This window comes from Chelonoidis abingdonii, chromosome 4, assembly GCF_003597395.2.
Source record: "Chelonoidis abingdonii isolate Lonesome George chromosome 4, CheloAbing_2.0, whole genome shotgun sequence".
Taxonomy (NCBI): Eukaryota; Metazoa; Chordata; order Testudines; family Testudinidae; genus Chelonoidis; species Chelonoidis abingdonii.
This window is the reverse complement of record NC_133772.1, coordinates 52,044,157-52,056,322: the sequence shown is the minus strand read 5'-3', so window position 1 is coordinate 52,056,322 and position 12,166 is coordinate 52,044,157. Positions and strand designations below refer to the sequence as shown.

Here is a 12,166-nt window from a genome sequence, read left to right as displayed (position 1 = left end):
ATATATAAAATGTTTCCCCCATAAAGAATGCATTAATTTGCTTAGAAAGAATAGTTTCTATGTACTGCAACATTTACTTTGTCAGCCAGGGAGCAGTCAAACAGCCCCATGGCTCACCAATTGTTATGTGCCAGGGAAGGAACCTTTTGCTGTGTCCTCTCTTTTACAGAGTTTTCTTTTAATGGAGTATTTTGTTTGATCAAATTTATTGATTTCGTGTTTAGATATATAAAATGCTCTCTCCCACAAAAGGGACTGCACATACATGTAACTCCATCTCTTTCACATTTAGAAAAGAGTATCTCTTACAACCAACCAGTGCCATCCACCCCAGGCTAATGCCATGAGAGACCTGCCAGTTCAAACCCTACAGGCAACTTTAGAAGACTTACAGTTCATAGCAAGGTGACTGATAACAGGTTTTTTCTTACCATTACAATACTCATTCTGTATAAGCATGTGATCATCTTCTGCCCAGGCAGAGTAGTATCTGACTACATGAGAATGCTGCCCCAAAACTGCATGTGCATAGACCTCTCTTAAAGCATTCTGCCTATTATAAATAAAAAACAAACAAAGAAACATTTAGTGATATTCTGAAATAAACTTTTAGACTATCTAAATTTAGGTCTGCTGAAAGTTGCTACACATACACGCAATCTTTATACAATGGTCACATATCTTTAAGGCAGTAGCCATGTTAACACTGAGCCTGAAAAACAGGTATTCATCTGTCAATACTGCTTTGTTATCAAGCAACTGATCTAACACCATTCATGAGTGAAAAGAAGAAAAAAATTCACCTTGCTATTATAAACTTAAGGCTGATGTCTTTTACAGATTTAATTGGGCAGTATCTGGAGTTATATATGCATTGATGTCAGTGATTGAGTATTTAAGTTTTAAAATATTTATATATTATACAATAAAAAGATTAAACCACTGATAAAATACAAGCTTTTGTTGCAGATCAGGTTGCATGGCTCCACTTCAAGAACAACTGAGCCTTCACCACCGGTAGACACTAGAAAGGCTAGAGAAGGGGCTGCAAAATCACTATGCTTTTAAAGCACCATTGACATTTCTAAAGGCCTGCCATTGAACAGTTTCAGAAAAGGCTCCTGATGATACAATTGTGGAACCCTTCTTTTGGTTGAAAGCTTAAAAAAGGGAACTAAACATTTAGATGAAATATTAGATGAAAAAGAGTTAAGATTGAAACAAATTATGGTAGTGTTTGTTCACAAAGACTTCAGTATTTTGGATTTAAGCATTCCCTTGGAGTGTTGTAAACTAAATAGCATTGTGCAAGTGCAAAAGAACCAGAAAAAGAAATTGGCCTGCTTAATGATTTTATCCTTCACTGAAACTGGACATGGAGCAATACTTAACATTTTGCACTTATGTGAAACCCTCCCAGCAGGGATCACAAAGGGCTTTACAGACATAAGTGTAACATATGTACCATTAATGGAAGGAAGTATTATCACTACTTTACAGATGACTAGAGCAATTTGCTCAAGATCATATAGAATCCCTGTGACAGACCTGGGAAGAGAACCCAAGTCTCTCCTCCCGCTTCACATAAATCACAACACTACCCTTTAACTTCAGAAAGGCTGATGAAAAGTTAGTTTTAGATTTCTATTTTAAGGTATTAGCTGTAAAGCAGATAAACACTTGCAAACAGATTCATCTTGAAAGTCTCATTTTAATGCGTACAATGGAACACTTCATGTGGGAGAAGCAAAAAAGTAAAAAGACAACCAAGAATTAGTATCTAGCTTTTAAGTAAAACAACACATACTTACTCATCAACTGAGCCAGCTAAGGGCTTCTTGGACCGTTTTATAGCATAGATACAGCCATCAAGCCTTTTCACACATTTAAACACGGAACCAAATTCTCCAGACCCAATCTTCTCCAATTCATGAAATTCTGTTTCATACCGTGACTTCATATTACTTTCTGTTATTGTGATCCGCTGCAGTGATTAAAAAGGGGAAAAGTAAGACTTAGGTTGCAAATACACGCTACTAATTAAAAACAAAGCTGTAAGTGTGTTACCTTGGCAGGTCTAATAGTTTCATCTTCAAGCTCTCCATCACTTGCTTCCATGTCCTCCCCACAAGAGCTGAAAGTTACATTCATAATATATTCATTTATTGAATAAATAAGTCTTGATGATCTTAAAGACAGACAATAAGAATTCCAATTCTTACATTCTACCAAGGCCAAGCTAATGGAAAACCAAACCAAAAAATCTGGAATGTGAAATCACACAAGGTAATATCCACCTACAAAATTTAGCTCTTGCATATATTTTCCTGTTGTTTCTAGGAGATTAAAAACTGCTGCAGCTGCTGCCCACTGCTAAATGTCCACCCTATCACCTCCCCTTTCTGGTTTCTATCTAGCAGAATCAAGACAGTTTCCCATCCCAACTCAAATCCATGTCTGGACAATATAGTTCACCTGTTAATTCTTGTCCTAATCTAAGGATTCACTAAACCGATTTTACCTTCCATTTGACAAAAATCCCACTGCAGATTATGGTCATGCACATCACACTGTACCCCAGCACAACCCAGAAAATATATTTCTGGTTGTCATTCACCTTGAAGATACCTATTGCTATTAAATCCAGAACGTACATTTTGCATCTGTTGATTTTAGGGAAATAATTAACTAGAGATTTCCAAGGAAATTTAGCAATACAATAGTTTTGTAAACAACTAAAAATTGTTAAAATAAGATTGATAAAGGAGTTACTCATTCCAATGTGTTCTCTTTCTTCTACGACACTGTCCAGATGAAGTCTGAAGGAACAGTGAGTCTGGAGTAAAGGGATTAATGTTCACATGTGGTGTCCGTCTCATAACAGCATCTCGCTTTTCTGACTTCCCAACATTCATGAAGAGGGATCCTACACGGAGTTTAACTGAACTGGAGCCCATTCCTTGAGCTTTGGAAAGCAAACTCTACAAAAAACAAAAAAGGCTCATCACTACTTTAGATACTCATTAACTAGGACCCTACCAAATTCACAGCCATGAAAAACATGTCATCGACTGTGAAATTTGGTCTCCCCACATGAAATCTCGTCTTTTATCATATACAGATTTCACAGGGAAGACTAGCATTTCTCAAACTAGAGGTCACAAGGCTTGGGGGGGTGGGGGGAGTGTCACAGGATTGCCACCTTTACTTCTGTGCTGCCTTCAGAGCTGGGCAGCTGGAGACATATGCTGGCCTCCGACCCAGCTCTGAAGGCAGCATCACAGCCAGCAGCAGTGCAGAAATAAAGGTGCCAATACCATATCATATCTGAACTGCTGCTGGTGGCAGCACTGCCTTCAGAGCTGGGGTCCTAGTCAGCAGCCACAGAACTTCCTGGAGCTAGGGGATGTTCCTGGAGATGGATCTGACCCATCACAGGGAGTAGCCCCTGCAGGAGAAGAGGAAGTCCATTTCCTTACGAACCCAGCCAGGACCAGCAGCTGGAGCCTGGCATACAGTAGGAGCCCTTGGCCAGGGCACCACCAGCATTGCCCATCCCCTGGCTCCGTGCCCATTGTCCTGGTGCTCAGGAGTTAATGGGGCCTTGGGCTGCTGGTGGGGAGGTGTGTGTGTGACCACAGAGACTTTCCCCATAACCATAGCACCTTGGGTGATCGCCCACCCATAAGGCCGGCCTTGCCCTCCCTCCACCCCAAGGCCCTCCCATACCATGCCAACTCTCTTCCCCGCTGCTGCTGGTGGTAGTGCTGCCTTCAGAGCTGGGTGCCTGGCCAGCAGCCACTGTTCACTGGCCACCCAGCCCTGAAGACAGTGCCGCCGCCAGAAGCAGCACAGAAGGGTGGCAAAACTGTGACCCCCCTCATGATCCGCTTTTGGGTCGTTCCCCCAGTTATAACACTGTGAAATTTCAGATTTAAGTATCTGAAGCCCCGATGATTTTTTTTTTTTTTTAAATCCTATGACTGTGAAATTGACCAAAATTGACAGTGAATTTCGTAGGGCCCTACTCATAACTGGGTACATTTGGCTAGGTTTTCCAGAAAGTTGTTTTTAATGACTGCTGTTTAATCAGCATAAAATTAGCATAAGATCTCCTTAATAGGAATGAATTTGTCCAATGTAAATCACTTGGCTATGAATTTTTATGCTTTAGTATGACATAGCAATTGCCAGAATAAAGATTAAAATGTTAGTGTTTATCACTTTTTAAAAGTCTGGCAAGAAAAAGTGGTTACTTTTTAGTCAGGAAAAGAGCATACATAAGAATGGAACAATTAACATGACTGTCTTTCAATAGAAAGACCATAAAGCATGACTATATAAAAACACGCTGAACTCTGAGCCACTAAACACTAAATTACCACACATTATTGGCTCAGCTACACAGCAGCACAATAAAGCCTTGTTATGACTTGCCTATAAAATTCTCATTCTTCTACTTTCTATAAAAAAGTTAGTCCCTATAAACAGAAGATTAGCAGTACTAGTGCTCAGTTCCACACTGATGGAGCACTAGAAATGCACAAAATATACAGGTGTCCTCTCAACATTCAGAACTGAAAAGTTCATATTATACACAGATACTGTAACGGAATTTACTTCAATCCAAGAGAGGTTTTCACAGTGAAGAAAGGTCATCTATTGAAAATGAAGTAAAACCACTCTCTCCATAATCCCAAACCTACTACCTACTATTTCTGGAAGCCAAGGGCAATTGATTACATATGTTCATCAAGCCTCCTTTGGAGGGGAGAATTGGGAAAATGAAAGACTGAACAACAGATTATAGCCAAGCTGCCAGGGCTTCAACGAGTGCTTGTCGTGACCTGCAATCCCTAGAACTGACCTGTGCAGGCACATGCTCTCTCACTCTCTCTCATTCCGAGTTTTCAAATTCATCAGAGTTCAATGGCATATACCACCCACAAAGCATGTTTCCTGTTGTATTTAATACAAGCAAGCATTGACATTTAAGTCACACTTACATGCTATGTAATCACATTAATGGTAACAGGAGATCAATCATGTAATTAGAGACATTTTCAGAGTAGAAGTATTTTTCAAAGTGTACTTTTATCAACAATTAATATATCAAGTAAGTATTTATTTTTAATTACTTACATACATTAGTTTTCAGCACAGAAAGTTTAAAATGACTAGCCAATTCCATACTTATACAGTATGTTTCCAAATAAATACAGTTATCTGATTTCCATGTATTCAAGCAGCAACAGCTTGTTGGAAGTCTGGCATGGGAATAATTGTTTTAAAAGCATGAAACAGCTTATATATTCCTTTGAAACTGATCATATTTCAGCAGTCCCAAGTCCCTCCAGCCATTTGTAGCTTGTAATTATTATGACTTCCCTCCTCATCCCCCAAACAAAGTTTTGTTCAGGTGTCAAATACCCACAAAACAGAAAAAATGGAAATAAACTACATGATGCTGTCAAACAAACATGCAGACAAACTGATAGAACATTTAAACACATCAACAGACAAACTTCAGACAACCATGACTGAAAAGTTGAGCATGTCTTCAAAATACATGTCCACTGCAGTGTTTAGAAGTACTGAAAATATGCCTATTACTCCTACAACTTGTTTTACAAAACCTAATTTTTTAAAAATTCCACATTGGATTAAACTGGGTCCATTTAACAGCTCTACATATTTACAATGACAATGGAATCAAAGTAAGCTGACAAAATTCAATTACTGAACTACAATTTTAAGATCAAAAAGTGAGACTGGAAAACTCTTCTGATGTTTAATAAAATAGTGGCAAACCAACAGGCTGATCACCTATTTTAAAATATGAATTTAAAAAAGTACCAAACAGACCAGATTCATCTGTTACATAATCTTAACGGACAATGTGTGGGCAGGACCTGCAAAAGATGCCAACTTTTTTTTGTTACAGGCAAATCAAGTATGTTATGTAACGATTGCTCTAGAATGGGCAGTGGTGCTGGAAACACAGATGGTAACTTTGTTTTTAATCCCGGGCACAGAGGAATGAAATGGGCTATTAGGTTTTGTTTTGTTTGTGTTTAGGTTCCCTGTCAAATTGCATCAGCTATCCTCTGTTGGTGCAGTTCTATATTTAAGGAGCCAGATGCTGCTGGAAGAGTTTGTAAAGCACCATTTTCTGTTCCAGTTCACTCCTTACACTTAAAAGGAAACAGAGCTATCATTTCCCTTACACAAACTATATTATACAGAGTGGTTGTAGCCAGGTCGGTCCCAGGATATTAAAGAGAAAGGTGGGTGAAGTGTCTTTTATTGAACTAACTTTTATTGGTGAGACACACCAAGCTTTTCAACTACAGAGAACTCCTCTTCAGGTCTGGGAAAGGTACTCTGAGCATCACCGCTAAATGCTAGGTGGTGGAAAGGATTGTTTAGCTTTAAGTAGTTAACACACATTCAAGGTAGAATAGTTCTTTAGAACAATCCTTTCCACCTTGCATGTAGCTCAGAGTACCTTTTCCAGGCCTGAAGAGGCGCTTTCTGTGGCTAGAAAGCTTCTCTCTCTCTCTCACCAACAGAAGTTGGTCCAATAAAGGATATTACCTTCCCCATCTTATCTCTGTTGTGAGTATTGTTAGTCCTTATTGCAAATCTACCAAACAAGTGGAAGTGTAATGCAAATCTACTAATACTTCTAACTCACCGCCCTCTTGACATCCAACATTTTGTGCCTGCCAATAACATTGCTCTTCCAGTAAACAGAGTTCTAGTGCTCTACAGTATTTTCTCTTGCACAGGTGGGGTGGTTCCAGCCCACATTAGGCAGGAATCCTTAATGCAATACAAGACCCAAATTTCTTGGTCAAGGTATAGTCAAGATCCATACTCTAGAGAAACATTTTTCACACCACCACAATTAAAATAAGCGAATAAAGAGCTTTTACAACCCATTCACTTCAAAGCATCTGGCAATCATGTCCATGGTCTGCCTACCGCAGGGTTGGGTAAACTTTCTGGCCACATCTGGGCATGGAAATTGTATGGTGGGTCATAAATGCTCATGACATTCGGGGGCGGGGGCGGGCAGCAAAGTGAGGGCTCCAAGTGAGGGCCAAAAACAAGAAACTCAGGGTGTCTGAGGGGGTTCCACGCTGAGGATTGGGGTGTATGGCTGGGGGTGAGAGCTCTGGCTGGGGGTACAGGCTCTGGTATGGGATGAGCAGTTTGGGGTGCAGGAGAGTACTCTGGGCTGGGACTGAGGGGTTCAGAGGGCAGATGGGGGGGGTCAGGGGTGCAGGCTCCAGGTGGTGCTTACCTCAAGCAGCTCCCGGAAGCAGCGGCACATCCTCTCTCCGTATCCTACGCAGAGGAGTAGCCAGGTGGCTCTGCACACTGCCCAGCTGGCAGGTGCCACCTCTGCAGCTCTCATTGGCCATGGTTCCAGGCTTGCCCCGCACCATGGTTCTAGGCCAATGAGAGCTGCAGGGATAGCACTTGGGACAGGGGCAGCATGCAGAGGCCTTGGCTGCTCCTCTGCATAGGTTACGGAGGGGATACACGCCACTGCTTCTGGGAGCTGCTTGATGTAAGCTCCACCTGGAGCCTGTACCCCTGACCCACATACAGAGTGGGGCAAGCCCCTGACCCTGCTCCCTGGCTGCAGTAGGGCAAGCCCTGAACCCTACTCCTCAGCGGGACCTGAAGGTCGAGATACAGCCCTTGTGCCATAGTTTGCCCACCCTTGGCCTATTGACTACCCTGCTGTACAAACAGCCACAAAGCCAGGCCCCTCACTACCCTTCCCCCACATCATACAGACACCACAACCAAGGGGGTGGATACTGCAGACCTTCCCAACAACAAAGGATATGGGGGACCCTATATGTACAGTGCTTTGATGAGCTGGAGAACCAAGAGAGACCCAGCACTGCAGGCAGCTCCTCTGGGAATCCTGTGCACAGGCCGCACCACGCCCTGTGCTGGAGCACGGGGCACACACGTGCTACAAGTTACAACCAGCCTCCCTTCAAGAGATCAAGAACCAAAGGGGAAGTGTGCCACGAGCAGCCCCAGCCCTTCCCCAGGGAACCATCCCCACCCCGAGCCCGGCTCCTCACCTTGGGCGTGTGGGGTGTGTCGAAAAGGCGCAACTTGCGGAAGGTCTTGTGGGGCGGGGTGCCGGGGCACTCGGGCAGGGGGGAGCGGGGCTCCTCGCTGCGGACCCGGTACGCGCCTGCAGTGAAATGCGTCGGCGACTCCCCGCAACACCGGCGGCCCTTGAGGGGCGGCGAGGGCGAGCCGGCCATGAAGTAGGCTCCAGGCGACTTGACCGGGGACGAGCCGAAGCCCTCCTCCTCCCATGAGTCCTCCTCATCCCCGGGCAGCGCGGACACCGCCGGCTCCATCTCCTCCTCTTCCAGCGGCGGCGGCTCGCCCCGCGCCGGGGTGCGGGCTGCCGAGAGCGGCGAGTCCGCCTCCTGGAAGGCTGAGTCCTCGCCGGTGCTGTTGCCGCTGCTACCCCCTTCCTCCTCATCGTCGTCCTCGTCGCTACCGGCTGGGAACAGCAGCTTCTGCCGGATCGGGGCGTCCGCCGGCCGGACCGAGAGGCGCCGCGGCGCGGCCTGCAGCCGGCTCACAGAGCTCATGGCGGGACCGCAGCTCCGGCCCGCTCCCAGCTCCGTACGGGCCCCGCTCACGCGGAGACGCGGCCCCCAACACCCTGGCTCCCTGCCGGCCGCTCCCACGCCGTAAGACCCGCGCTGACCGCTCCTCGGTGCTGCCACTATTGGTGCTGAGGAGGCGCCACTCCAGGCTCCTCCTGGCCCCGCACCAACGCAGGCTCCGCGCGGACCTACTCGCTAGCGCTGCCCAGGGTAGCCCAGCTCTTGCCGTTCAGACTCCGCGGCTTTCCCGCGACCGTTAGTCTCGTGGTCTCTACGCCAGCCAATCACGCACGCCCACTCAGTTTGAAAACAAGGAAGACGGAGGCTGGGCCACGCAGAAAATACGTCATACGTTCGTTTGGCGCGAATGGGGAAATGGAAAGGGCGGGGCTGGAGAAGTCTCCTTCCGTTGGGTGTGTGGGGTGGGGACGAGGGAGGCTGGTGGCCGGCTGCGCGCGCACAGAGGCGCCCCAGGCGGTAGCCAGAGCTGGAGGCGGGGATGGCTGTGGGGTAGAGTGAACAGCGGTCTGACCCGGACCGAGTCACCAGAGCTGCTCTTCCGACCACGTCATCCCCGCTCGGCCGCTGCGGGAGAAGAGAGGGACGGGCTGTAGGAAAGACGGAGAGGGGCTTGCTGCCGGGGGCGGGAGCGCAGGGTGGCAGCGCAGGCCGCCGTGCTCCTCCAGCGCCGCTGGGGTACTGCGCTAGTTCTCCAGCTCATAACCCCGCGCTTCAAGCGGGAACTGTCCCTTTAACTGAACAACACGTAGCACGCGGGGAGAGGAAAGCAGCTCTGCTCTCGCGCGGGAGGCGGGGCACAGCCGCGGCAGACCGCCTTCACGCTCTAAGCCCGCAGCACACGCACTTCATTGCGGTGGTGCCACTGTAAGCGGAGGCTGTGCTGTGCTCTCCTCACCGGCGCCCTATTTAAAGGAATCCGTTTGCACTGCAGCGAGTTAAGCCTGTCGCATTTGCAAGGAGGATGGGTGATGCGCACACCTTTAGTGGTGTCGCCTTCAGCCAGCCAAACCTGCATGTCTCTCACGAGAGGAGGGTAAACAAAAAAATCGAGCGTTCACTCCCCTTTTCTAGCGATCGCTCCCAAGTGAGCTTTTCAGCTCTGTGCGCATGTGTCACGATCGTAAGTCGAAGTCTGACACCACCCACCCACCCCCAAAGTAAATTACAACTTTGCTGATAGCCGTTAGCGGCGGGGAGTCTCATCTCTGCCGCTTTAAGAACAAAGTGTATTTATTCTTTGTTTAAAGTCTATCACTACAAGACTGCTTGTAAAGACTGGCAGGGTTGAGAAGCTCAAATCTAAGCAGATTTTTTTTAAAAATGCTTCTCTTAGCTTGGGAAATCTGTTACTACCAGAAGGAATGGAACAATGACGCTAGATCATCTTTTCTACTAACACTCGAAATCAACAATTCCAATATAGCAGTTCCCAAGTAGGGTGACCAGACAGCAAATGTGAAAAATGAGGATGAGGTGGGGAGGTAATAGGAGCCTATACAAGAAAAAGACCTAAAAATCTGGACTGTCTTTATAAAATCAGGACATCTGGTCACCCTATGCCCAAGATAAGTGTATTTGGTTGATATATACATTGCTAACTTTTGTGATAGGGATTTCAGGTCCAGAAGTAAAGTGATTTTTTTTATTATTATTTTTAGTTTCAGCACAGAGTAAGTATGTTTATTGTTTTATAGCAAAATGCCCCACATTTAAAAAAAATAATTGCTAGATGTTCAGCTGTGCAAAATGGTACAGAGTGCTTAAGTACAAGTGGAATAGACATAATCTGTTAAACAAATACTCAAACAGTTTTATGGTCCTATGAGACAAGATGTGAAACTAGAGTGTAGTCTGAGAGCAAGTGAGATGTAACAATCTCATGTAAAAAAAAATGGTTTCCAGTAAAAAGAAACACCCTTTTAAATGAATGATTTGTAAACTATTCTCATGATATTTGAGACCTGATTCATGAATTTTGAATGTTTGAGTTTGGCAATAGAGAAGAGCCACTCAACCCATTTTCACGTGTAGCATAAGTAAACCTTTGAATTAAGGATGCCTGTCAGGGAGGGAAAGTGCTAGGCCTGTGCCCTGTTTTGCTCTTTTAGGATGCATAATGGAGGGCTAGTGGCTCTTAGCCCAATTTAAAAATAAATATATATTTTTAAGTATTTAAGCTTAACCATTTAAAGAAATGCAAATTACTTTGATTTATAAATATTGCAAATCTCTCAGAACATCAGAACATCAAGCACAGTATTCTGATTGGTTGACTGGCAGCTCTCAATTGGTAAGAACTTCTTACTCAAACTAGAAAATCACCTCACCATGAACATGTTATATACTCTGCATTCCATTTGACAGAAACTGACCTCTCTATGACCGCTTTGACTTTGGCCCTCCACTTCATCTCTATCAGCCCTTGCTGGACTGATAATGCAATCAAGTATCTGTCCTTTATCAGTTAATCAAATGATATTAACTAAAACTAATCTTTTGAGCAAAGCTGCACTGACCAACTTTGTTTTCCCAGTCAGAGAAAACTAGAATAATCCAGAGCTGGCTCCGTCTATGTCCCATGACCTATCATCAACTTCTCCTTATTTTCAAGACAATACACATCTCTTACCCCCGTCCTTTGGGTTGAAGAGTCATTCTGTGGCTGATGCTAATGGCTAGAATAGCTGTCACAGTCCTAGTGCCCCTGCATCCTTCTGGTAAAGTGAAAAGCATACAGAATTTATCTAGCAGCAGATCTTCTGGCCCTTATTTAGTTCCACATGATAGCATGTAGACAGCCCCCATTATAACTAATGTCTGTGCTTTTTTACGCCTTGAGTGGCATCCCCAAATCCTGCTTTCTTTATCCCTGGAGAAGCAAAATCAAACCTATTCTGCTGCATGAAGGACCTCTGCACCCAGAGAAAATGGGGCAGGAGTTGCTTCTAAAAGTTTAGGAGACAATGAATTAAATACACCAGATCCAGCCTACAGAGAAAAGGGAAATTAAAATGTGTACTTATCCAGATGCTCCAGTTGTTTGCTGTTTGATATGATTCCAGGCAATAGTGGATCCTAGTAACAGAAACCTTAACTTAAAACCATAAACTTTAAACATTTTTCTACAAGCCTAACTGAATACTGTCTTTACCCTCTTCCTCTCAATGAGCCATTTCAATGGTACATTGGAGCCGGCTCCTATAACAACTGTCCTCATCCTGTTTCCCCTTCCCTCTGCCACACCAACTGGGGGTGCCATTGTTAGCTTTGCCATATAAGTGGGGACATAACAGAGAGAGCAATGGAAGGCTTTGCCCTGAATTCCCCATCTGGAAGCCACCACCATTTCTCTTCGCTTCCCTGTAAAAGGAAAGTAAACACCTGTTTAATCTCCTAGGCAAGAGCCACAGCCACTGCAAGAACCAGATTGTCTGCAGGCTCTACTACCTCACAAGTTCTTGAAAGTCAGATAACACTTGCCATGATCG

The 12,166-nt window shown here is 44.9% G+C and overlaps 1 protein-coding gene across 1 annotated transcript in view; it reads right to left on the bottom strand.

The window, feature by feature from the left end:
• The window catches only part of WEE1 (WEE1 G2 checkpoint kinase), a 25,929-nt gene extending 16,986 nt beyond the window's left edge, over nucleotides 1–8,943 (bottom strand). The window contains exons 1-5 of the mRNA XM_032788126.2: nucleotides 8,112–8,943; nucleotides 2,773–2,981; nucleotides 2,068–2,134; nucleotides 1,812–1,984; nucleotides 432–553 (exon numbers count right to left, since the gene is read on the bottom strand). Coding sequence (XP_032644017.1) covers nucleotides 432–553; nucleotides 1,812–1,984; nucleotides 2,068–2,134; nucleotides 2,773–2,981; nucleotides 8,112–8,639 — 1,099 coding nt within the window. The 5' untranslated portion in view covers nucleotides 8,640–8,943. The remainder of the gene's footprint in view (nucleotides 1–431; nucleotides 554–1,811; nucleotides 1,985–2,067; nucleotides 2,135–2,772; nucleotides 2,982–8,111) is intronic.
• Between the last annotated feature and the right edge of the window lie 3,223 nt (nucleotides 8,944–12,166).